This window comes from Hemitrygon akajei, chromosome 5, assembly GCF_048418815.1.
Source record: "Hemitrygon akajei chromosome 5, sHemAka1.3, whole genome shotgun sequence".
Lineage (NCBI taxonomy): Eukaryota > Metazoa > Chordata > Chondrichthyes > Myliobatiformes > Dasyatidae > Hemitrygon > Hemitrygon akajei.
The window spans coordinates 35,964,528-35,992,320 of NC_133128.1; the positions used below are offsets into that span (position 1 = coordinate 35,964,528).

Consider the following 27,793-nt stretch of genomic DNA (forward strand, 5'->3'; position numbering starts at 1 on the left):
TGCTGTGGTCAAATCAACACATACAAACAAGCTGGATGAACTCAGCAGGTCGGGCAGCATCTGTTGAAATGAGCAGTCAATGTTTCGGGCCAAGACCCTTCATCAGGATGGATCAGGATGAAGGGTCTCGGCCCGAAACATTGACTGCTCATTTCAACAGATGCTGCCCGACCTGCTGAGTTCATCCAGCTTGTTTGTATATACCCAAGGCTACTGTGGGAAGTGAGGGAGGAGATTGCTGAGCCTCTGGCGATGATCTGTCTATAGGAACAGGAGAAGTACCAGAGGATTGAAGGGTTGCAAATGTTGTTCCCTTGTTTGAGAAGGGGAGTAGAGATAACCCAGGAAACTAAAGATCAGTCAGTCTTACTTAAGTGATGGGCAAGTTGTTGGAGAAGATCCTAACAGGCAGGATTTATGAGCATTTGGAGAGACATAATCTGATCAGGGATAGTCAGCAGGTTGTGCCTTTGGAGCCTGATTGAATTTTTTGAGGATCTAACAAAACACATTGATGAAGGCAGAGCAATGGATGTAGTATATATGGATTTCAACAAGGCATTTGATAAGGTTCCCCATCCAAGGCTCATTCAGAAAGTAAGGAGGCATGGGATCCAAGGAGACCTTGTTTGTGGATCTTTCCCACAGAAGGCAAAGAGTGTTTGTATTCTTCATGGAGGACGGTGACCAGTGGTGTCCCACAGGGATTTGTTCTAGGACTCCTCCTCTTTGTGATTTTTATAATTGACCTGAATGAGGAAGTAGAAGGGTGGATTAGTAAGTTTTCTGACAACACAAAAGTTAGGAGTGTTGTGAATCATCTGGAGGGCTATCAGAGGCTATAGTGAGACATCAATAAAATGTAGAACTGGGCTGAGAAGTGGCAGATGGCGTTCAATCCAGAAAAGTGTAAAGTGGTTCATTTTGGTAGGTCAATTTGAAGACAGAATGTAATATTAATGGTAAGACTCTTGGCAGTGTGGAGGATCAGAGACGTCTTGTGGTCTGGGCAGATTGACAGTGTTGTTAAGGCATATGATGCATTGGCAAACCCATGGGATTGTGAGGTAATGTTATGTCTACATAAGACCTTAGTTAGACCCCACAGAGTACTGTGTTCAGTTCCGATCACCTCACTACAAGAAGAATGTGGATACTATAGAGAGAGTGCAGAAGAGATTTACAAAGATGTTGCCTGGATTGGGAAGCATGCCTAATGAGAATGGGCTGAGTGAACTTGGCCTTTACTCCTTAGCGTGACAGAGGTGACCTGATAGAGGTGTGTAAGATGATAAGAGACATTGATCGTGTGGATAGCCAGAAACTTTTTCCCAGGGCTGAAATGGCGAATACAAGGGGGCATAGTGTTAAGGTGCATGGAAGTAAGTAGAACGGGATGTCAGAGGTAAGCTTTTCACACAAAGAGTGGTGGATTGATGGACTGCACTGCTAGCAATGGTGGCAGATGCGGATACAATAAGGTCTTAAGAGATTCTTAGGTAGGTACATGGAGCTTAGAAAAATAGTGGGCTATGCGGTAGGGAAATTCTTGATAGTTTCTAGTGTAGTTACATGGTCAGTACAACATTATGGGCCGAAGGGCCTGTAATGTGCTGTAGATTTCTGTGTTTATGTCCTATGTCTGTTTCCAGAGTCATTATGTAGATTTTGCTTTGCATGGTAAACAAATACCTTTATTCCTTATCAGAAGGGCACACATATGAAAGAAACACATCTATTTCATTCTTTATAATAATTTGTTGAGGGTGTATGTTATGGGGCAGGTAGTGGGCTACGGTCATTTCCCATGCATTCACAAATGCAACATTCATGTGTGCAAATATTCTTCTCATCAGTACGTCGAGTTGATAAGAGAACCAGTCATTGTAGTTAAGAATATAACCTGCTTTAGGTTCCCGTACGTTCCCAGTCTTTATAACAATCACTGTATCTGGATTCCTGCTGAGCAGCTGCAGAATCGATCTCCGGATGTACTGCAGCCTTCTGATGTAGACATCCACCGGAAAAGTGTTGAAATGGGCACATAAGGTGATGGCAATAACTATATTTTCCCTTTCTTCAATTTCATCCAATGTTTTTGAAATATAGTACAGATGATGACTTGAAAGACTTCTGAATTGCATTGGTGGGCCATGAGCATGATGTTCCAGCATGATATTGTTTTCTTTGTCCAAAGCACATAAAAGGCCAACCTTGGTACGATTGCCAAGATTGAACTTTCTAAGATCTAAACAGAAAATATTATATTTAACTCATTAAGTTATAATATTGAAGATAATGTTTTTGAAACTGAAAATACAAAGAACATAACACCAAAGGGAGCCATTGATTTACCTACCTCACAAGGATAGAGCTGAACGAAGAGAGGTATTTCTTATAGCAGAATCAAAGAGCAAATAGAGACTGGCAAATTGGAAACAATTTGGCACCCTTCCAACTACACAGTGCCAACCGATGACTGTTTCCAAGGGGAGAGAATCTAATTACCTCCCCTTTGACATTCAGTTATATTACTATTGTTGGATCCTATTACTTTTGTCTAGAGCAGCCACAGAACTACTATGGTCACGTGAGCACTGAGGTTGGGTATGCTGAGGTAAATAAGTCAGCTGCTGCTCCAAAGACTCCAAGCTCTAACAATTCTCACATTGCAGCAAAACCCCAATAATTCAGCACACCTGGCACTTCGGTGTTCTTACATTAACAAACTTTCTGGACAACTGTATGTTGCACACTTTTATGTACTGTATATGTTACCCTGTGTTGTGGTCAATTTCCCAATGATTTGAAACAGGGCCTTGGTCAGAAGGAAGTATGGCAAACATTATCTCATTCAGCTTCTGGCTCATTTCCATATACAGGCCCATCCCAGTATACATTAGGGTTCTGTTCCTGTGAATTGTCCATAAGCCAATTTTTCCTTAAGTCAAAAAATGAATAATTTCACTCAGGGTTGATAAACATGATGGCTATGTTCTCCATCTTTGTTTGGGTGTAGTTTTTCATTGATTCGATTGTATTTATTTGTGTCTACTGTGAATGCCTACAAGAAAATTAATCTCCACTTAGTATATCCTGACATATACAGTACATTCTTTGATAAATAACTTTGTATGAGCTCTTTGGGCTTGTGCTGGGAGCCAGAGAACATTGGGTTTCGAGGATTTTAAAAGCAACTGAATTGGTTATTTGTTGTTTAATGAGACTCATTAATCATTTAGAGTTCCTTGTGTTCTTTTTCTTGAGGGTCTTGCTCTTTGGAATGCTGTGTCCTGGTGCTTCCTGCTTATCTTCTTAAGTGTACTTTAACAGGTTCAGGGATTCCGTGTTACGTGTTATATAAGTGGACACCTGATTAGTGCTAATCACAGGATCCTAGTTTTGAGAATCTTACATCTCACAGTGTCACTCAGCTGAGCCACTGGTGTTCTGTTGGAATTCTTATGTATAACCTCTGGTTACCATCCCTACATCAGAATCTATCTTTCTTCTGCACTTGGGTTCCGACATTGGCAGTGCACATCACACAAGAATTTATTGTAAACTTCAAACATGAACTTTTTTTAAAAATCTTCCCCTGTGTGGCTACAGTGGTACAGAATCAGAATATCCAACATCCATTGAATAATTTTGTTAATAACTCATCTCCTTCTACCTTAGGCCATGAACTTATCATTCACCCCTGCTGTGGGCACTTTCTGGAGGTATGCTCCACAACCGCTGGACGAAGTGTGTAAATGTAGGAGGGGACCACGTTGAAAAATAAATGTGCTAGGTTTTCCAAAATCGACTCTTTCTATCTTAGGCCATGAACTTATCAATCACCCCTCGTATTTCATATTCTTTAATGACACAGAATTTGGCTTTTTGACTCTGCCAGCTTTTACAGCATTCCTGTCAATCACATTCCCCCACTTATTTTCCGGTAACATTCTCCCTCGTGACTGTTCACTGCTTCACACCAACCTGGCATTTTCCTATCATCGCTCATCCACACTAGGGGCAGTTCACAGCAGCCAGTTATTTTACCCTTTTATCTACCAATGAAGTAAATTCCAATGTTTAGTGCAACATGATTTTACATACAGGGTGGCCAATACTCTACACAAAACTCCAAGTGCAGTCTCACCAACAACTTATACATTGAGTCCCAACTCCTGTGTTCAGCGCCCTGACTGATGAATGACAGTGTGCTCAATGCCCTTTTCACCACACTGCCTATTAGAGTTGCTGTTTTCAAACAACTAAGGACTCGTACTCTAAGGCTCCTCCGTTCCATTACACTCCCTAGTGCCCCACCGTTCATAGTATAAGTTCAATGCTTGTTTGACCTTCAAAGCTGCATCACTTCACATTTACTTGTATTGAAATCCATTTGGCACTCCTTAATTTTTATTAAGCAGGACTGATACTACTAACATGCTGCTGCATAAAACTACTAATTTCACAAGATGTCTCAACAATACAAATAATTCTGATCTTAACTGATTCCCCCAAAATTAGCCCTGCTCCAGTTTAGGACCCTAACCTGTGGACCTGTCCTATCCTTTTCCATCACTATCTGAAGACAATAGGAATTATGGTGAACAAAGCCAAACTGCCCCTTGACTAACACTTCAGTTACTTGCTCTGCCTCGTTCCTTAAGTGTATTTCCAGCACTGCACCCACCCAATTAGGGCCCTCTACATATTGACTTAGAAATCTTTCTTCGACTCTTTTCATGAATTCCACCCCATCCAGGCCTTTAACACTTTGGGTAGTTCAGTGAACATTGGAAAAATTCAGATGTCCCACTAGTGCAACCACTTATTCTTACAACTACTAACAATTTCTCCAGCCAGCTGCTCAAGTGCCCAGTGACTATTGGGAGATCTATAACATGCCCCCACTCGAGTGACCCACCTTTTTTTGTTTCTAAGCTGTAAAAGAGTAGTGCTTATTTCAGTTTTATATTTTAAAAAGCCAGACGAATTATACTAACCTGGAAGGAAAGCAGTCAGGTATTCAAACCACTGGCGTATTGTAGAATCTCCAAGCAGATACACTTTTTTCCCACGAAGGCACTTTGTAATTATTGCAGGAGTGTCAAACTGACGAATATTACAGGTCGTTGATGTCCACTGGTTCTTAAAATAAAAGCCAGACGGAGATACCATTGGCTTCCCCCAAACACATTCACCGAGATCTGTAGCTGAACGTAAAGACAGAAAGAAACATGCGGCGGGAAACACTGTATCTTAGGCTATCAGTATATTCTTGAGTGATGAGCTGGAAATTCCATAAAAAAGGAGTTACACTGAGGGAAAGAGTATTATAATCCAAGCAAGATAATAATTGTGTCAATAAATTCAGCAATAGGTCATCTGGATAATGAAGACCCTCTTAAGATTCTTGTCAGGGCTGGAGTAACCTGGGAGAGTGGTGGCATGAAAGATCTCTGTGGCTTATGATCCATCTATTGTTTTATATCCAAATGAGTTCAGCTTTTTGTCCATGTCAATTTCATTTCTTCAGAGAGGGTGGAAGGAAAGGAAGTTACCAATTTTAGGTAACCCCTGCCCCGTGTTCCTTTTGCACTACCACCAATCCACACCCTCCCTTGGTTTGTTCTCCTTTTCCATTCCTACAGCCTTTGTTACCTAAACTCATTATCCTGCCCCATCACTCCATCTGCCCATTCTGCGCATACCTATCCACCTGGATTCCTTCCCCCCTTTTTCACCTTTCATATCCCTTCCCCCAAATGGTTCCATCTGCTCATTACCCATCCCTTATCTGGTTCCATCTACAACCTACCAGCCTCGGTCTCTACCGTCCCCTCTCCCACCTGGCCCCACCTGCTATATTTTCCTTTTTCTTATTTTTCCACCTATCTCCAATCAGCACCGGTCTCAACATTTCTAACCCCTACTTGATTCTGTTTGCCCAGATGCTTAAGATTGCTAATGATTACCTCAGCCACTCATCATCTAGCCCTATCAAATGCCTGTTAACCTCTATCTCACCACTCCCTCTTTCCTTTTTATACTGGCTATCTACCCTCTACTTTTAGCCCTGTAGAGCCTCAATCCAAATCTCTTTTGCCTACAGAGATGCTGCCCATAGTTTGATAATAGAATTCCTGACAGTTTTTAAGGAATCGAATAGAAACTTGAAGAGTTGTTTATTCAAAAACTGTCCCCAGATGTCTCAATCAATAACACTAATTCTCTATTAACTGCAATACAATATCTGCATTAAAGGAGATTGTATACCACTTCACAGACCAACACCAGCATTTATTTATGAAATTTTACTTTCTGAATAATGAGAATATGAAGATGCTTAAGATTGTTAGTAATTATTTCACCTATAATTTCCACATCGTAACAGTGATTAGTAGCTAGTTGACCATTGTTTTTAACTCACAGCTTTTCCACTAAAAAAGTCACCAATTTTATTTATTGCTGCTGTCTCTGTGGAATCTGGCAGAGATGCTCAGGCTAGGCTAATGTTTGATGATGGTCCAACGTCACCAATTGATGCACTAGTCTAGGAGTGAGGGGTTAGTCCCAGAGAGGCAATTTGACTTTAAATTATATTTTAAAAAATCTATTAAAATAACAAAAATACACCTTGGTCATGATATCTCCTGTATAACAAACGATCACTAATTGGGTGGAAATTAACAAATACATTCAGTGTAAAATTCTGGATCAATATTAACCCAACAAAACTGTACATTTTGCTGAATAAATTCTAATTTTAAAAGAATGCATAGTTGATGTTCATCTAATTCAAGAAAGAACTATGTGCATTAAATTATATTTTATTTGAAAAATCTGCAATATTTATGTCAACAACTGCTCCACTATTCTATTTATATTTCCTCTAAATACAGTTTATTAGTTTTGATTATAAATGATCTTACTTTGTCGTGGGGACGGCTTCACGATTACATGACCAATGCCACAGGGTAATATGGGTCTCTTGATATTGACTCCACTGCAAATGACAATACCATAGATTAAGTCACATGCTCAACTTAAAACATTCAGGAGACAGTTCGAAGAAGGTCCTTAACTATTCCATTTCTCCAACCTAGCCCAATACAAATAATATAGCTTCCAGAACTTTGGCATTGAATATAATCTTTTTAATAGTATGATTAATAGAACTCAACAAACCCAGCTTCCCCAACATTGAATGATATTTCTAATGAAGCTTTTCACAGTATCAAACTCTGTAACTAACAACCAATACATTAGGCTTGAGGATGGTCAGTGCAGTGGCATTGTTCCAAGCAGATTATTCACATCCATTTGGTTGATAACAATCAAAGGAACTCCCTAACATCACCAGCATGTTGTGAAATTTATAAACTCCCTCTGCAACTGGACTCTTCAGTTCTTTACTTGAGAGACCACTATTATTAGAGGAATCTCATCTCCCCCTCACTGACAATCAACACAGGCTCTCCTCAACTGCTTCACGCTTAGCCCCTTTTCTTCTCTCTATACCTGAGCACAGCTCCAAAGTGATCTACGCTTTGTAGATGACCCCATTGGAAATTGGTGAACTGAGGATGGGTGAAAAATGATGGGCAGCTAGGGTCAAGTAGTGGAGATGAACGGGATGGAGGACTGATAGATGCTTATCACCTTCCATTCAACCAATTGCCTCAGAAGCCTTTCTCACCACTCCCTTTAACTTTACGCTGGCCATCTTTCCTCTCCCACCTCAGTCCTAATGTAGGCTTTCGATCTGAAACATTGTGAAAGGTAGTTTTTTATACGCAGAGAGTAGTAAGTGTATGGAGGGCTTATATATGAGGTATGAGAGTAGGGTTAAGTTGATCTTGGGGTAGGTTAAAAGGTTAAAAGATCGGCACAACATCACAGGTCGAAGGGCCTGTACTATGGTGTATTGCTCTATGTTCTGTGTTCCAACATAATTTCCTCTGCTAGGACTGGGTGTACTTGGAGAAATCCCACTTCCTCTCTTATTGTCCTTTCACCAGTTCTTTTTCAGATATTTATCAACTCTCCCCCAATTTTCCTACCAACATAGGGATAACTTATAGTATGTAATTAAACCTACTGACCAGCACCTTTTTGGAATGTAGGAGGAAACTTCGATGAAACTCTTGAAACATCTTAAATTAATTACAACTCCAAAATAAAGAAACAAAATAAATTGAAATTGAGAAGCAACAAGCTGCAAATAGACAATAGGTGCAGAAGAAGACCATTCAGCCCTTCAAGCCTGCACGGCCATTTTGAGATCATGGCCAATGTTGGATGTAAAACCAGAAAATACTGTGAATACCAATAACATAATGTATAAATGAAAATGTACGAAACACACTGTTTCTCTTCTCCAATTAAAACATCCTTTATATATCCTCCTATAACATGACTGATATGAGAAGAACAGGGCAGCAAAAACAGACTGCATACTGTAGTCTCAGAAACATCCCCAGCTTTGAAAATGCTTTTCAAATACACTCTATCTGGCTATGTTTCAGTATTTGGATCTCTTCTCTCAGATGAACCACCCTAACACTCCTTCAAATGGTCTTTTACCAAATTTATGATTTTTTGGTGTTTATTTGATTTGACATTAGTGCAAAATGTCGCTCCAGCACAATCCAATTTGTAGACATTCAATTACAAAGTTATCAACAGAATAAGAAAACTACACAGATATACCTTCTATTCAACAGATATATGTTGGTTCTAGCATAAACCACTCTGGTATATGTAATTGAATGTCTTTAGGGAACATCAATAATGCACTACCTGGCATTTTGAAGCATTTGAACTCTAAAGCAAGTCACTGTGCCAAAACGGTTTGCAGGCACGTCATGGTGTTGTTTACAGCTGACATTTCAGCATTGGAATATCAGCTGGAAACTACAACATGAAATAGCTGCAAGTCCATACTGCTTCATACCTCACAAACATACAACAATCTTGCTGCAGTCTTGCTAAATCAAGAAACAAAGTTTAATATAATAGAAATAATGTCAATAACGTACATTTGGAAATATCTGAGGTCTTCCCCCGCCAAAAGCAGCTTCACATATCCTGCTTTTCCATAGCTGACATCAGAAGAGCAGGGAAGATTCTTTGGTTTGTAGCAGACCCACGGCTCCCCAGTGTTATGATAAGTAAAGTTACAAAGTGGTTTAGTTTGAGGTAAAAATACATTGCATATCGTAGCCTCTGAAGAAGCCCCATATTTGAAGGTGCTTGTCAAATATATTCTAAATGGCTGTTCTTCACGAAGTCTCCAAAGTACTTGGATCCCTTCACTGGGATGAACCAAAGAAACAGACACGTGGACTTCTCCTGGCCAGAATAAGGTAAAATTGATGTGATAAGTTCCATTTTGGAGATCTATAACCGTTCCTGCTGAACCGGTTTTCAACTCTGGAGTGTGGATCCGGGCTTGGAGATAGTCACCCCCGTATTGCTTTGGTTTGCCTTCAAAATCGTACATACGCACCATCACCTGTAACTGATCTCCCACATAGAAAGTCTTTCCAGAATTTAAAATAACAAAGCAAGTATGTGATGGGTCACTGCTTTTCTGAAAGGGAACTTCAGCATTGGGAGGCTTTGGCCATTCAATCAGTTTCATCAAGGCTGAACCCTCCAATCTTTCTTCAGGAGTGAAGCTGTGATACTGATAGCCAATCTTCACCAGCCTGTGTACCCAATTGATCTCCTCCGTTTTCCCTTCCTGCTGTGTTGTGGAATTACTTTTCGGAGCTGGATTTTTGGGCTTTCCTCTGGAAGTTGAAAATTGCTCGAACTACGGAAAGCAACAACATTAATGAATATACATTTTAACATCATCACACCCACATTTTTTCATGTTCATTATCAAGTCGAGAATCATTAGAAAACATAGTTCTAATCACAGAATTATCACCTAGCGTTCACAGCATTATACATGCCCTCAGAGGCCACCTCATTAGGTACACATGTTCACCTTGTTAATGCAGATATCGAATCAGCCAAGCCTGTGGCAGCAGTTCAATACATAAAAGCATCTTAACAGAGTTCAGAGATCCAGGGTTCAGACCAAACATTGGAATGGAGAAGAAATACGATCTAAGTGACTTTGACAGTTGGTGTGAGACAGGATTGCTTGAGTATCTCCGAAACTGCTGATCTCCTTGGATTTTCATACAGAACGCTCTCTAGAGTTTACAGAGAATGGTGTAAAAGGCAACCAAACAAATCCAGTGAGTGGCAATTCTGTGGGCAAGCACACCTTGTTAATTAGAGAGGTCAGAGGAGAATGGCCAGATTGGTTCAAGCTGACAGGAAGGTGACAATACCCGTGCATTACAACAGTGATGTACAAAAGAGCATCTCTGTGTGGAAAACACATCAAGCCTTGAAGTGTATGGGCTGCAGCAGCAGCAGATTATAAAAATACACTCACACTTCTCATACCTAATAAAATGGCCACTGAGTGAATACTTCAGTGACACTTTCTAGCATGATATCTAAAACCAAGAGATAAACTAAATTGATAAAAATGCTTACAATTAACTCCTATACAATGAGTTTATCCAACCCATAAAGATCCTGCACCTTCTGATCCTATGTCACCTTTTTCTAATGATTTAATATCATTTCTTACCAATAAAGCTATGCCACCCCCTCTGCCTACCCTTCTGATGCACCGTGTATCCTTGGACGTTCAGCTCCCAAAGACATGCATCCTTTAGCCACATCTCAGTGATGGCCACAATATCATACCTGTCAATCTGTAGCTCTATGACAAGATCATCCACCTTATTCCTTATGTTGCGTGCATTTAAGCATAACACCTTAAGTCCAGTATTTGGTACTTTTTGCTTTGATTGCACTGCAACTTTATTGCCCTGCAACTCATCCCCATGGCTGCAAATTTGCCCCATCACCTGCCTGTCCTTCCTGACATCTTTACTGCTCACTATCTTAGATTTATTTCTGTTTTCCCTCTCTTCCGCTCTATCATTCTGGTTCCCATCCCCCTGCCAAATTAGTTTAAACCCTCCCTAACAGCTCTATTAAACCTTCCCACCAGGATATTGGTCCCCCTCGGGTTCAGGTGTAACCTGCCCTTTTTGAACAGGTCATACTTCCCCCAGAAGAGATCCCAATGATCCAATGATTCATCTGCCTGATACTTCTATTCTTGCCTTCACAAGCACGTGGCACAGGTAGCAATCCTACGATTACTACCCTGATGGTCCTGCTCCTCAGCTTCCTTCCTAACTCCTGGAAATCTCTCTTCGGGACTTCCTCCTTTTCCTATCTATGCCATTGGTACCAACATGTACCAAGACAGCTGACTGCTCACCATCTCTCTTCAGAATATTCTGGACCCGATCCAAGACATCCCATACCCTGGCACCTGGGAGGCAACACGCCAGGCAAGTATCTCTATCAGGCTCACAGAATCTCCTGTCTGTTCCCCTGACTAATGAAGTGAAAACAGAGTTATTCTCACTGCTGAACATTGTTCAAAGATTCTGTTAGATCAGCCTATGCAGCAAAGTGGGATTGTCCACTGTGCCCCACTACAGGTCAGGTGAACTGTTAATGCTCCCTGTCAGTGCTGAACAGAACGCTTTGTCAGGGCATGCAGAGCACCCGTGGACAGCAGTACGATTTGTATCCATAATGGCTCTAATTAAAGAAGCAAGTTCCAACCGTAGAGATTGCTAAACTCCATTTCTGCCGAAAACTGGGCAGCGGGAGATCTGTGGACATCGATTCGTTGGGACAACTATACTTCACCATTGTTCCCAATTCCATTACTGGCTGCACGTAACAACAAAAATTCAGAAGGAACAGATTATATTTCAAATTCTGGTCGTTTGCTATTTAAATACACCGAGGACACCAATCACAAGGACTGTACATTGGGGTGCTGGGGTGGAAGATGTATCGGGCAGTACCGCACAACAGGTTTCTGAGCAGGTTCACCTGTCCACTCTGTAGACGGGAACAGTCAGTGAACCACGCGTACACGGAACGGGGGAGATTGCTGCCTCTCTGTTAGTTTCTCAAGGGGCTGCTGCTGAGGTTCTCGCTGCACTTTAGTTCCGCGTTCCTCATCTACTGGCACCCAGTTCGGAAAGGGGTGGGAATGCTCATGGGCCTGGCCAAGTTGGCCATTTATGTGTCGAAGCGGCTGAAAATGGAAGACGCTACCCAGGCAGATTGCCCGCCCCGTGCCCCTCTTCTGAGGATTTGTTCGCTCCCGGCTGTTCTTGGAGAGGGAGCACGCGGTACAATGAGAAACTTCCGGGAACGGTGCCCCCACGGCACGGGGTATTGACGGTTTTATAGACGGTAGTAACCACATTTTGATCTGAGTATACTTACTGTCTTGTAAATACTGAATGTCTGTACCTGATGATGTAAATAAACTTTTATAGTTTAGTTAAAAAAACGAATTAAAATAGCCGTTTCAACACTATGAAGGCGCAGCTTAATCATTTCTCCGTTGCTCTGTGTGTAGATCCACAGTTGAAGGGACTAATGCCCTTCCCTTGGACAACATCGGTGGCGTGGAGAGGGGAGACTTGCAGCTTGGGCAACTGCCGATCTTCCATAAACAAAACCTTACCCAGGCTTGCAACCTGGAAACTTTCCAAGGCGCAAATCAAGACTAACGAAGGCCTACATACATACAGTTGAAGGGAAGAAAGTGAAAGACAGCATGGGTTAAAGTCTTGAGTTGCCAGTAGAACGAGAAGCGGAGCGATGAGCAACAGATTGTGATCATTTTAATCATTTCCCTGTACAACGGGTGCTCAACAAGAGACGCGCACTCGTTTAAACACAATCACTTCAAACGATGGTCAGGAACTGCTTTTCACTGAGCATTTTACTTTCACCATTATACACACCTTTGTATTCTGCAGGGTTAGAAAGACCAGTGTCAGAGTTAACAGCATCAAAAACACGAACAGCGAACGCTGGATATAACCGTTTTTAAATTTAGGTTGTTCTTCCATATCGGCAAGTCTAGAACTCCCGTGCATTTACGGACTTTCGGTTTTAACGCGCATGCCCGTTTCCTCGGTCCGAGAGGTCGACTGTCCGTTTATTTCCATTGATGTTGCTAACCTGCAGAGTTTCTCGGTTATTTTGCGTGTTGCTTTAGATTCCAGGATCGCTAGAGTTTATCGTGTTTATAGTTCGCTGCTTTTGTCTAAGAGAAAGATACTCTGATGGTTTCCTGGCTGCATCGAAAGGTGAGGGAACGCGCTGTTTCCTGGTTTTCTCACTTTATTTTCATCCGGATGAGCGATCTAAATCTGGGTGTTTGTAATCCTGTTTGAAATTCTCATCAAGAGGCATCTGTAGAAGGGGGAACGGTTAAAAATGTTCATCGTTTTGTTGGACCATGGTTCCCCGAAAACGTCGTTTTTGCCAACAAAACTTATTTTGTATTATTCTTTATGAATCTACCTATTAATAATTGTAAAACTCGCCGAGTGAACCTCCTTGCTCAAGACAAGCAACGCATAAATATTTCAAACAATAGTCCTTCGAAGTTTTATTTTACCTGAATGTCAGAATCAATGGGCGCGACTGTGCAGCCGCCAGCACTGTGAGATACGAGCGTCACATTGCATCAGTGGGGAGCGACACAATTGTTACTTTGAGTCATGGTATAAAGATATCCTTCGGTTCAACTGGTTAATGCGGAGCAAGATTCTCATCTACGCTGGTCCCACTTGCCCCCGATTGGCCCGTTAAAAAACATGTTTCCGACTACGTACTCTAAATGTTGTAATGTGCCACAACCACATCCTCTAGCAGCTCATTTCAAACACTCATCACTCACTGGCTGAAAAATGTCCCCGTCCCCCCCCCCCCCCAGGTTCCCATTAAATCCCATCCTTCTTGCTTTAAACGTACTCACATTTTAACCGTTCCTCTTTCTACAGAACCCTAAACGTCCGCCCTCTAGCTCTTGGTTCTGCAGCCCAGGGAAATGCACTCTGCACATTCACCCCACCTCTGCCCTTCATAACTTCATACACAATGTTGCATAGTAACCCACAACGAACAGCGCTGAAGCCATGTTACAGATGCACCTACGCTCTGTCTGCCGGAAAAAGCAGGATCTCCCAGTGGCCACACATTTTAATTCCACCTCCCATTCCCGTTCGAATATGTCTATCCATGTCCTCCTCCACTGTCAAGATGAAACCACACTCAGGTTGGAGGAACAACACCTTATATTCCATCCAGCTAGCCTCCAACCTGATGGCATGAACATTGATTTCTCTAACTTCTGTTAATGCCCCTCGTCCCCTTCTTACCCCATCCCTTATTTATTTATTTATTTATTTATTTATCTCCTTTTCCCCCCCCCTCCTTTTCTCTCTCTGCCCCTCTCACAATCACTCTTTGCCTGTTCCCCAACTCCCTCTGGTGCTCCCCTCCCCCTTTCTTTCACCCTAGGCCTCCATCCCATGATCCTTTCCCTTCTCCATCTCTATATCCCTTTTGCCAATCACCTTTCCAGCTCTTAGCTTCACCTCTCCCCCTCCGGTCTTCTCCTATCATTTCGGATTTCCCCCTCTCCCACCCACTTTCAAATCTTTTACTATATTTTCTTTCAGTTAGTCCTGACGAAGGGTCTTGACACAAAACATTGACTGTGCTTCTTCCTATAGATGCTGCCTGGCCTGCTGCGTTCCACCAGTATTTTGTGTGTGTTACAGATGTATTAGTCAGCATCTCCATAGTTATAGTCATTTGATTTGCATAGTTTGCATTGTGACTAGTTGCTAGGAAGTTCAATAACCCAAAGTATTGTAGACTTCTGGGATGTAAATTGGTTAAGTTCCATGTGTTATTATTATTATTATTATTATTATTATTATTATCATTATTATTATTATTATTATTATTATTATTATTGTAGGGGCATGAGGTACGAACATGGCCAAAGCCAAGCACACTCCTTTCCCTCCTGGCAGTTACCCTTGCAAGCAGAACAAGTGCTACACCTGCCTCTACAGCTCCTCCTTTACTACCATCCAGGGCCCTGAACAGTCATTCCGGGTGAGGCGGCACTTCACCTGTGAGTCTGCTGGGGTCATTTACCGTGTTTGGTGCTCCTGGTGCCGCCTCCTGTACATCGGTGAGACCCGACGTAGATTGAGAGACCGTTTCGCCGAGCACCTATGCTCCGTCCACCTGAACAAGCGGAATCTCCCAGTTGCCACTCATTTTAATTCCACTTCCTATTCCCATTCCGATATGTCCATCTATGGCCTCCTCCACTGTCGGGATGAGGCCACACTTAGATTGGAGGAATGACACCCTGTATTCCGTTTGGGTAGCCTCCAACTTGATGGCATGAACATCGATTTCTCAAACTTCTGATAATGCCTCCCCACTCCCTTCTCCATTTCCCACCCCCCTTTCCCTCTCTCACCTTGTCTCCATGCCCACTCATCGTCTCCCCTGGGACCTACACCCTTTCTCTTTCTCCCGTGGCCTTCTGTCTCCTTCACCAATCAACCCCAACTCTTTACTTTATCCCTCTCCCTCCAGGTTTCACCTACCACCTGGTGTTTCTCTCTCCCCTCCCCATCTTTAAAATCTACTCCTCAGCTTTTTTTTTCCCCAGTCCTGCCAAAAGGGTTTCCACCCGAAATGTGGACTGTACTTTTTTCCACAGATGCTGCCTGGCCTGCTGAGTTCCTCCAGCATTTGTGTTTGTTGCTTGGATTCCCAGCATTTGCAGATTTTCTTTTGTACATGCTCATTTCTCAATTGCTAAGCACATTTGGACTATTTTAATGTGTTTAATATTGTTGCAGATTTACATAAAAATTGTGTCTGTCTAGTTGTTTAATGATATTGTGCAGTGACTCTGTGATGATTCCAGTTATAGATATTACTATTGGGACAATGTATACCCTGTTCATGTTCCATTGTCTTCCAGTTTCAGTTTTTTAAATTCGTCATATTTTTGGTGTTTTTACTTATTGATTTCTATATGCAATATGTGTTTGGAGTGGCTATATTAATTAAGTTTTTCTTGCTTGTTCTTTGGGATGGTTATTACGGATTGTCCTATCTGTAATAACGGATCAGTTGTAATATGATTTGTAGGACTGTTTAAAACTGGATCAGGCTTGTATTTATGGTAAGGTATGGTGTCTTTTATGAGTTTGTATTTTAGAGCAAAGTTTTGGTGAATAATGTTTGCCTCTTGTTTGTGCCTGTGTAAGCAATCAGATTGATTTAAACTGCTACAGGATCCTGTAATGTGTTGGATTGTTTCAGCTTCCTCTTGACATTGGCTGTGTTTATCATCTTAAATTTGTTGGTCATTTGTTATGTATTTTATATAATTTTTGTGTTAACCTCTTGGTCCTGTATTGCCCCAAGGGAACCTTCTGTTTCAGGAAGATGTCTCCAACTTTGAGCCAGGCATTCGATGCTTCCTTGTCAACATTTATTTGCTCAGATCGTGGGGATGTGTTCCATGGAGGGTCATGCTCTTCCACTGGCTAACCTTTTCTCCTATAGTGGCAATTTCTTCATTTTTCTGGGTTGTGCTTTCACTTAAGTTTAGAGGTGTGTACCTCTTTTCAGAATTGCATATCATTGTGTGGGGTGCTGAATCCTGTTTTTGTTGATGAAAATATATTTTAGAAGGTTTATCTGACTGTTGTGCAATTTTTTATATATCTGTTATTCCGCTTCCTTTTTTCTGCCCCAGACAGTGTCCTATCTGTAATAATGGATCAGTTCTAATATAATTTGTAGGACTGTTTAAAACTGGATCAGGCTTGTATTTATGGTAAGGTATAGTGTCTTTTATGATTTTGTATTTTAGAGCAAGGTTTTGGTGAATGATGTTTGCAACTTGTTTGTGCCTGTGTAAGTAATCAGATTGAGTTAAACTGCTGCAGGATCCTGTGATGTGCTGGATTGTTTCAGCTTCCTCTTGGCATTAATCTAAGTGTGTTTGAGTCTACATAGTTTTTTCTAAATGTAGTCATTTCCCTTCTTATTATTCTCTGTAAATTTTCCAGATCAGTTTTGGGCCAAGATATTATGCCAAAAGAATACATTAATATGGGAAAAGTGAAAGTGTTTATTGTCTGTGTGATATTTTTACTCTTAAGCTTTGTTTGAAAGATTTTCTTAAGCCTTGAAGTAAATTCTGTCAGAAGTTTTCCCCTTATCGCACTATGATCCATTTACTTTGCTTGTTGATATCCCAGATACTTGTATGTTTCATATTCATCTGTCAGTTGTACCGTATCCTGCTGCTCTGTTTTATATTCTACTAGATCTATTGCACCTTTCTTTATGTTTAACGTTCTGCACTTGTCTTGTCCAATGTTTGGAACACAATAACAGAATGTGGAGTGAAGTGTTACAGTTACAGATGAAGTGCCGTGCAAACAGACGATAAGGTGAAAGTCTTTAGTTATGAGTTCAAGAGTCCATCTTATTGTACTAGTGAGACATTCAATTAGTTTATAACAGCAGGATGAAAGTTGTCCTTCAGCCTGGTTGTACATGCTTTCAGACTATTGTATCTACGTCAGAGGAGAGAGAATGTCTGGGTGGATGGGGCCTTTGATCATGTCGGGTGCTTGTTGATTATAAGGCAGCAAGGATTGTAAAGAAGCCCATGGAGGGGAGAATGGTTTTCTGGATATGTTCAGCTGATCCACAACTCCTTGCAGTTTCTTGCAGTGTCAGTCACAGCAGTTGTTGTACCAGGCTTCAATGCATCTGGATAGGATGCTTTTTAAATTTAACTAAATTTAAAGGGGAACCGATCCAGACCATGACAATAAGCTTTGAATAGCCTGTGCATCTGTTTACTGCCCAAGTACAAAACTGCCTCCTGACACTAACTGTCTTAACACTTCATCTTAGTTATAAATATGTGTCGTGTACTAACCGGTCATGTTATTGGGTGTGTTCTAAAGGGTCCATATATTCAGAAAGTGGTTTAGCAATGCAGACTACACCCTTGAATCACAGTGAATTACAGGAGCTGTGAAGGGAGCACATGACTACACTGTCCATGGAAGTTACTCTTGCAAATACAACTGTGTTAAAGGATAGTATTAACCTTCCTACAATGGACTGCATAAGCCTTCTGATCTAAAGCTGCTTCATAAGCGTAACAGTGGTCTATTATTTCAACCACCATTAGATTCAAGATTGAGGATTGTTTAATGTCATTTCCCTTAAACAAGCGTAAGGAGAACGAAATAATTGTTACTCCAGATCTAATGCAGCACAAAAAAACCACACAAAACATAAAAGTAATAACTTAAAACCTCACCCTAAATATAAATACATATGATAGCTTATATACATCAATTAATTGTATGTCCAGTGACTGAGGCAAATAATGTAGTGGTGGGGATAGTGGGTGAAGGTGTTGTTCAGTCCTACTGCTTGGGGAAAATAACTGTTTTTGACCCTGGTGGCCCTAAGTGTGGATGCAAATTCGTCTCCTCCCTGATGGGAATGGGACAAATAGTTCATGGGTGGGATCCTTCATGATGTTCCTGGCTCTTATCTGGCACCTCTCATATGTTCTTGGTGATGGGTAGGCTGGTGCCAGTGATGTGTTGGACAGTTTTGATTACATGTTGAGCCTTCCTGTCTGCTGCAATGCAGTTTCCATCCCAAGCAGTCCCAAAGAGTTTAAAACTGCTCACAGTTTCCACTGTTGTGCTGCCAATGTAAAGGTCACAGTGAGTTCTGTGAGTTCTCCTGAAATTGATAACCATCTCCTTTGCCTTATTGACATTAAGAAAGATGTTATCAGTCTGGCACTAGGCCTTGAGCTCTTCCACCTTCTCTCTGTAGGCCATCTCATTGTTGTTGGCGATGAACCCCACCACTGGCGTATCATCAGTAACCTTGATGTGATTGCTCGGGTGTTTGGTTATGCAATCTTGTGCGCACACATCTCTGGGGGGCACCCACGTTGAGGAAGATTGGGGGGGAGGAGTGGTTGTGCGTCCTGATTTTCTGAGGTCTTTTGTGAGGAAGTCCAACACCCTTTTGCACGGTGCTGTGGTTCGACTGAGAAGGGGTTCGTTCACCACGGTCTGTGGGACAGTAGTATTGAACGCTGAAGTGAAATCCAAAAACAGTATTCTGTCATCAGTGTCCTTGTTTCCCAGGTGTGTCAGGGCCAGATGATTGACAGATGCTATAACATCTGTCGTGCAGCATTTCTGTTAGTAAGCATATTGGTGAGTGTTCAGTGTAACAGGAATGGTGTTTTTGATATGTGCCATTATCAGCTATTCAAAGCACTTCATGATTATTGGCATCAGTGCCACTGGACACTGGTCATTTAGTTCTGCATGTGTAGAGTTCTTTGATACAGGGAGGATGGTAGCTGATTTGAAACTTGTAGGGCCAGTAGCCTGGCTGAGTGAAGTGTTGAAGGTGCCAGTGAGCTGGTGTTCACACTCCCCGAGTACTCGGCCTGGGGTGTTGTCTCGCCCAGCTGCCCGACGGGGGTTGACTCTTCTGCAGACTCCTGCTCACGTCTGCTGCTGTTACAGACAGTGGCTGCTCACCTGTGGGGGGGATGGGTAGCTTTCGTGGCCAGCGTGTTCTTGTTTGTCTTGAGATGTGCATCAAAGTAACAGCAATATTAGGTAACAGCACATGCGATGTTTACACCTCCAGTGACCCTCTGAATCCTATTAAAGCTACCTGTTGAGTGTGTGGCTGCCAGGACTACCATTGGCTCCCAGGGTTACCTTTTTAAAAACGGATATACGGCCTGAACCAAAGTCATGGAGAGTAGTTTTTATTCAGCCTACATACTGGCATATATGAACCACCTGCCAACATTCTCTCTTCATCCTGCTGTAAAGGGCTGCTGTGGTACACTGGACTGCGTAAGCCCTCTGTTCTGAAGGTGCTTCATAAGCTTAACGGTGAAGTCTGTTATTTCAGCCACCCTTGGTTCCTATTGGAATCGCGTGGACCTTTTGGCTTCAACTCAAAACATTGACACCTTCCTCCCCTTTCTCAGTCTCTCTGTATTAGTCTCTGTAGACAGCTTATCTACTGATATCTTTATACTACCTAGACCCTTCCCTCCCTGATACTTGTAAAAATGCCAAACCCTTCTCTCAATTTCTCCGACTCCGCCGCATCTGCTCTCAAGATGACGCTTTTCATTCCAGGATGAAGGAACTGTCTTCCTTTTTCAAAGAAAGGGGCTTCTCTTCTTCCACTATCAATGCTGCCCTCACCCGCATCTCTTCCATTTCATGCATGTCTACCCTCACACCCATCCTTCCGCTACCTCTCCAGGGATACGGTTCCTTTTGTCCTCACCTATCAGCCTCCACATCCAGCACATAATTCTCCGGAACTTCCGCCATCTCCATCGGGATGCCACCGCCAAGCACATCTTTCCTTCCCCCTCCCCCACCCCCAATTTACATAGGGATTGTAGGAATCGCTCCCAACGCAATTCCCTTGTTCTCCCCACTGATCTCCATCCTGGTACTTATCCTTGCAAGTTGAACAAGTGCCACACCTACCCCTACACCTCCTCCATCACTACCATTCAAGGCCACAAACAGTCCATCCAGGTGATGCGACACTTCACCCGTGAGTCTGTTGGGGTCATCTACTGTATCCATTGCTCCCAGTGTGGCTTCCTGTATATTGGTGAGACCCGGCATACATTGGGAGACCACTTCGCCGAGCACCTACAGAAAAAGAGAGATCTCCAGGTGGCCACCCATTTAATTCTCCTTCCCATTCCCCTTCCGACATGCCAGTCCATGGCCTCTATTGTCACAATGAGGCCATGCTCAGATTGGAGGAGCAACATCTTCTACAGGTGTTCCCCGCTCTGCAAATGTTTGCTTTATGCTACTTCGCTTTTACTAAAGACCTACATTAGTAACCTGTTTTCGCATTACAAAGAGGATTTTCGCTTTGAAGAAAAATTTTCCCATATAAATTAATGGTTCTTCACTTTACACCATTTCAGCTTAAGAAAGGTTTCATAGGAACGCTCTACCTTTGTAGGGGGGGGGGGCACCTGTATTCCATCTGGGTAGCCTCCAATCTGATGGCATGAACATCGATTTCTTGAACTTCCAGTAATTGTCTCTCCCCCCCCCCCCCTCACGATTACCCATTCCCATTTCCTTCGCTCACCTATCAGCTCCCTCTGGTGCTCCTCTTTCCCTTTCTCCCATGGCCTTATGTCAGATTCCCCTCTTCTCCAGCCCTCTATCTCTTTCACCAACTGACTTCCCAACTCTCTACTTCACCCTACCCCCCACCCAGTTTCACTTATCACCTACTAACTTGGTGAGTTCCTCCAGCGTTTTGTGTATGTTGCTCGGAACATTGACAATTCCTTCCCCGCCCAGCTCCTCCAGCAGATTGTTCAATAACTTTCCGCTGTTGTTTACAGCAAATCGGCTGCTTTCTGTACGGTAGTTTGCCTGTCATTTATTAGGGAAAGGCATTCAAGTTATTCATCTGGCTACACTGTATGCCAGGCAAGCACATCTCTCTGCTCTCACTTCCAGTTCACCATTACCCAACCCAGGAAAAAACAACTCTGAACATTCACCCTATCTATGTCCACAATCCTGCATTCTAGCCAATCGTTAACCCACAACCAAGTTACTAAGTAAGTATCTTCATAGGTACGTTAGTTTGATTATTTGCACAATCTGACAGGTGGTAAGCTTGTAGCTAAGAAATTCAATAACCCAAAGTATTGTGCCCTTCTGAGATGGAAATCCACACCATTACCCCAAGTACAGAAGTACAGTGAAAAACTTTGTTTTACACATAGGAGCAGAATTAGGCCATTGGGCCCATCAAGTCTGCTCCGTCATATAAATATTTATCTCTTTTCAACCATCCTTGAGGTATATACCCAGAATATATGGTCTTACTTTCTAAGGGTATTTCACATTTAAAATGTCTTGTAGGGCATTATGTATCCCACTCCCAGAAAATATGATAATGGTTGCATTTTGATTTCCACAATTTCTCCAGTGAACAGAAAAGTTACTATCATAATGGGATTTCTGAAAGGGTGTAATAAAATATCTTATCAAGTTTTTCCGTCCAAACTCCCACCATTTCTGTGAACTGGTACACTTCCATTGATACCTCCATATTACACACTTGAAATGATTCTACTACCATTATCTGAATTATATGCTTTTCTAAAGAGCTCCATCAAACATGTACTTGCCTTGGTTACATTTTTAACCCTCCTATTAACATACCGTCGCATCTGCAAATACCGATAAAAGTCTTGTTTTTCTAATAAGTGTTTCTCTTTAAGCATTTCAAAACTGAACAGTGTTTCTTCTTTCATTATATTGCAAAGAACTGTTCTTCCTTTAGCTGTCCAGTCCTTAAATCTAGCATCCAATTTATTCGGCGTAAAATCCAAGTCATATGCACACCATTTAAGAATTGCAATATCTCCTTCTAGTTTATATTCTTTTATAATAGTTTTCCATATTGTAAGAGTCCATTTCACCCATGGGTTATCAATAGTATTTATGCAACTTTGTAGGTTGTTATCAGCCAAAATTGCCTGTATGGGAATGCAAAGTATCCTCTCTTCAATATTTTTCCATTGAGCATCTAATGATGGGTTACACCAGCATATCCCAGCTCTCAACTCTACTGCAAAATAATAATCTCTAAGAGAAGGTAGGCCCCATCCCCCCTTTTCTTTGGCTAATTGCAAAGTTTGAGATGAATTGTAGGCCTTTTTCCTTGCCATATATATCTTTATAACATTTAGTTCCATTCATTGAACTGATTTTGGTTCATCTCTATTGGTAGGATCTGAAAGAGATATATTAGTCTGGGCAATATACTTATTTTAATGGATTCAATCCTTGAATTGAGACTAAAAAAAGGAATTAGGTTCCATCTTGTTATATCTTCCTTAATTTTATATATATATAGGAGGATAATTGCATTCTGATAATTTTGCCAAATCTTTTGGCATAATGATGCCCAAATATTTGAAAGACTCTGTTCGCCATGCCCAGGGATATCTACTTTCAATTTCTCTTGGTGGGCTATAGTTATATGAAAATAATTGGGTTTTATCTATGTTGATCTTGTATCCCGATAATTGACCATATTGTTCAAAGGATTGCATCAATTTAGGTAAAGAGTATGTTGGTTGCCCTAGATACATCAAAATGTCATCCGCTTAACAGTCCAATTTATGCTCTGTCCCTTTAATAGTAATTCCCCTGATATCTTCATTTTGTCTGATGTATTGAGCGATTGGTTCCAGATATAATGCGAAGAGTAGCGGTGACCATGCACAACCCTGTCTCGTGCCCCTTTCTAGGGTAAAACTATTTGATAAATATCCATTGATTTTAATCCTAGCAGTAGGATTGTCATATAGTGCCTGTATAGTTTTAATAATTGTGTCATGTAAACCAAATCTATGTAAAACTCTGTAAAGAAAATTCCAATTAACCAAATCGAATGCCCTTGCAGTGTCCACGTCAATCACTATTGCTTCGATTTTACTTTTTTGTATATGATCCATAATGTGAAGTGCCCTTCGTATATTGTCTTGTGTTTGGCGCTGTTGTATAAAACCTGTCTGATCATTATGTATCACTGTGGGTAGAAACTCTTCTAATCATTTGGCCATGATGGAGGTAAATAATTTATTTTATCATGTGAAAAAGACTAAGGAGCTGGTGGTGGATCTGAGGAGGGCTAAGGCACCGGTGACCCCTGTTTCCATCCAAGGGGTCAGTGTGGACATGGTGGAGGATTACAAATACCTGGGGATACGAATTGACAATAAACTGGACTGGTCAAAGAACACTGAGGCTGTCTACAAGAAGGGTCAGAGCCATCTCTATTTCCTGAGCAGACTGAGGTCCTTTAACATTTGCCAGACGATGCTGAGGATGTTCTATGAGTCTGTGGTGGCCAGTGTGATTATGTTTGCTGTTGTGTGTTGGGGCAGCAGGCTGAGGGTAGCAGACACCAACAGAATCAACAAACTCATTCATAAGGCCGGTGACGTTGTGGGGGTGGAACTGGACTCTCTGATGGTGGTGTCTGAAAAGAGGATGCTGTCCAAGTTGCATGCCATCTTGGACAATGTCTCCCATCCACTCCATAATGTACTGGTTAGGTACAGGAGTACATTCAGCTGGAGACTCATTCCACCGAGATGCAACACAGAGCGTCATAGGAAGTAATTCCTGCCTGTGGCCATCAAACTTTACAATTCCTCCCTCGGAGTGCTAGACACCCTGAGCCAATAGGCTGGTCCTGGACTTATTTCCACTTGGCATAATTTACATATTATTATTTAATTATTTATTGTTTTATATTGTTATATTCCTACACTATTCTTGTTTGGTGCGACTGTAAGGAAACCCAATTTCCCTCGGGATCAATAAAGTATGTCTGTCTGTCTGTATCTACATAAAGAACAGATATTGGTCTAAATGACCCACATTCCATTTTATCCTTGTCTTCTTTCGGTATAGCTGAGGTTATCGCCTCCTTCCTGCTGGGTGGCATTTGCGCCTATTTTAGAGCCCAGTTCAGTGTGGGGAGTAAATCAGGAATTAACTCATTTTTAAATTCTTTGTACCACTCTGCTGTATATCCATCTGATCCTGGTGTTTTGCTTAATTTAAGCCTACTAATTGCAGCTTTTAGTTCAACTTCAGTTATGTCAGCAGTCATCGTTCTATTTTGTTCTTCGCTTAAAGTGGGTAACTCTGGAGAATTCAGGAAGATGTCAATTTGGGTTATGCTTCACCCGGAACCTTAGAATTCAGAGTTTTGTAAAACACTTCAAAAGCTTCTTGAATTTCGCTTAGCTTATTTTTATCACTTTTGTCTTGGATCCCTAATTCTATGAATTGTATTTTCTGCTATCTTTTTTTCTCAGTTTCCATGCCAGTATTTTCATAGATTTAGATCCACTTTCATAGTGACTTTTTTTCAGAAACAATAAATTTTCCCTGATTTCTTGTGTAGCCAAACTATTAATTTAATTCCTATTTTTCTAAATTTCCTCTAATGTCTCCTGTGCCAAACTTGATTTGTGTGTTTTTTCTCGATCCTTCAGCTTATTTTGTACTTCCTCTAATGCTTTATTCCTGCAACACACACAAAATGCTGGTGGAACGCAGCAGGCCAGGCAACATCTATAGGAAGAAGCACTGTCAATGTTTTGGGCCGAGACCCTTCGTCAGGATTAGTTTTTTTTTCCTTATGTTTTCTTATATGAAGATATTGCTATAATTTTTCCTCTTAAAACAGCCTTCAGATTATCTCATAGAATGGGATGTGAAACCTCTCCATTATCATTGAGTCCTAAGTAAAGACCAATTTATTTCTTAATTTGTTCCTTAAAATAGGGATCATTGAGTAGACTTGAATTTAGTTTCCAAATATTATTCTTTGGTTGTAGGTCAAAATCAACAAATAAATATATAGGTGCATAGTCACTTACATCTATTGTCCCAATTCCACAGGTGTTTATTTCATCTTTGTCTTTTCCAAATGTTATGAAAAAATCTATTCTTGTATATAAAGAATGGGGGGGGGGGGCAGAATAATGAGTGTAATCCCTTCTGTAGGGGAAAAGGTCAATTAGACCAACATCCTCAAAAGGTGTATTAACTTTCTTATGTAAGGAATTTGCTTCATAGGTTTTCTATTGGAAGAGTCTAACTTTGGTTGTAATTGTAAAATTAAGTCTCCCCCATATATCAAGAGACCTTCTGTTTCCGTTACCATAATATTAGTAATTTTCTGGAAGAAACTAACATCACTTTCTGGGGGTGCGTATATATTCAATAGAGTAACTATATTTCCGTCTATATTCCCCTTACCAGAATATATCTGCCCTCCTTATCTCCCATTTTGAATACTCTTTAAAAATTTAGCTTGCTTGAAATGAGAATAACAACTCCTCTCCTGATTTATATGAGGAGAAAAACAAATTAGTGAAGCCCATTCTCTTTAATTTTCCATACTCATTATCATTTAAGTGAGTTTCCTGTAAATATACTACATGGGCTTGTTCTTTCTTCATTTTTGATATAATTTTACTGCATTTGATTGGATTTAACAACCCATTGACATTAAAAGAAATGAATTTTACCTTGTCCTTAGCCATGTATATTTACCTGTCAGTATATCATTGAAATTAGCAGAGTAGAGCTTAATCGATCTACTCCCTGAACAAATAAGAACCAAGAAACGCGAATGAAAAAAAGGTAACGGAAGTGTGATTCCAAGGCTGAGGTCTCTAGTAGATGACCCTGGATTGAGCTAGAGGAAACATCTAGCCGTTGGGGATAGCCCCTCCTACCTGTGAGTTCAGGGCCCCCTCTACAGTACCCAAAAATGTAACTGAAAAAATCTATGTCCATTACACAGAAAAGACATCCCTGTCTATTCCTCCCATGTACATATTCACATTTAGGTGGGGAAAAAGGAGTGAATGAATGAATAAAAAATAAAATAACTGAGTAATATAAAATCCACATTGCAATATGTCCTTCTTGAAATAAGTATAGCACCGTCTATTTTTGCTTCTGTTTAGCTTATCAACTCTTTTGAAATTAGTCAGACCTTATGGCTGTTCTGGAGGGGGTGAGGTCTGTCTTCTGAAAACTCACAGTCTTTTCCTGATATTCTCCTCTCGCCCTCCTCCCATCCCCTGCTTTCTCGATTCTCTTACTATTTCCCAAGAGAGCGGGATAGCTGCTCAGCCAGGCTTTCCCTCAGTTTGATCACGCTGACGGGCAACCCTCTAGCCTTCATGTCTGCAGTCATCACTTCCACTGTCTGATACAGCCGCGTCCCATCTTCATAAAATACTTGCAGTTTAGCATGGTACGGAGTCTGGAAGCTAATCTTTCTTTGCCTTAATACTCGCTTCACCTCAGAATATTCCTTATGATTCTCCAGGACCGCTGAGGGGTAATCTTGATCAAAATATATTAATTTCCCATTCAAAAATACCTTCTTCTTTCCCCAGGCCCTGCGCAGAATCTCTGCTTTGGTTTTGTACCGAAGGAATTTGATTACTATTGACCATGGCTTATTTTCCCTGTCTCCGTAAGGACTCGGGCTGAGTGCATGGAGTGCTCTCTCAATGTCCCCAACATGTCCCGTAGTAACTTTTCTACAAACTCCACCATAGACAACCCCTCTGCTCCTTTGGGAACATTATATATCCTGATATTCTTCCTTCGAGACCTTCCTTCTTGGTCGAGTAGTTTATTTTCTTGTTGATTTAACACTTTTATTATCTTACTTAGCATCCGTTCCATGTTTTGAACGCTATCTTCCACCTTTTCAATTTGTGTCTCTGCCACCGCTATTTTTTGATTAACATTAGTGAGCTCTGACTTGATATCAGTTAGTTGCTGTTTTATGTCTTTTTGGAATTCCCATATCTCTTCCAGAATTTTTATTAAATTTGCCGCTCCGCCTGAATGAGGCCCAGTGTCAGCCTCACTACCACACGCTCGTGTAAGAGAGCCACTCTTGCACCCCTCTCGCTCACAGACTCCGCAGTGATGCTTTTTTTTAATCTCCATTCCTTTTCCCCATTCTTGTCCCCCTTAACAGTTCAGATACTTTCAAGAGATCTTGTACTTGGCAGATTAATGGGGCAAAATAAGTGTTTTTCCAGAGGAGCTATTATTTTAGGCTGCCATTCTGGACGATG

At 41.4% G+C, this 27,793-nt stretch overlaps 1 protein-coding gene across 3 annotated transcripts; it reads right to left on the reverse strand.

Annotated features, from left to right (window-relative positions):
- Positions 1 to 202: 202 nt before the first annotated feature.
- LOC140727637 (NXPE family member 3-like) lies at positions 203 to 13,699 on the reverse strand. Of its 3 annotated transcripts, XM_073045242.1 has the most exons (6): positions 13,586 to 13,699; positions 12,924 to 13,377; positions 9,042 to 9,820; positions 6,933 to 7,006; positions 5,004 to 5,213; positions 203 to 2,248 (listed from the first exon to the last, which is right to left on the reverse strand). In XM_073045242.1, the coding sequence occupies exons 2-6, from the start codon at positions 13,056 to 13,058 to the stop codon at positions 1,695 to 1,697; spliced, it is 1,752 nt and encodes a 583-aa protein (XP_072901343.1). In that variant the 5' UTR covers positions 13,059 to 13,377; positions 13,586 to 13,699; the 3' UTR covers positions 203 to 1,694. The 3 variants fall into 3 exon arrangements, with proteins under 3 accessions (XP_072901343.1, XP_072901346.1, XP_072901344.1); XM_073045245.1 differs by lacking the exon at positions 12,924 to 13,377; XM_073045243.1 differs by lacking the exon at positions 13,586 to 13,699 and having other exon boundaries at positions 12,924 to 13,449.
- Between the last annotated feature and the right edge of the window lie 14,094 nt (positions 13,700 to 27,793).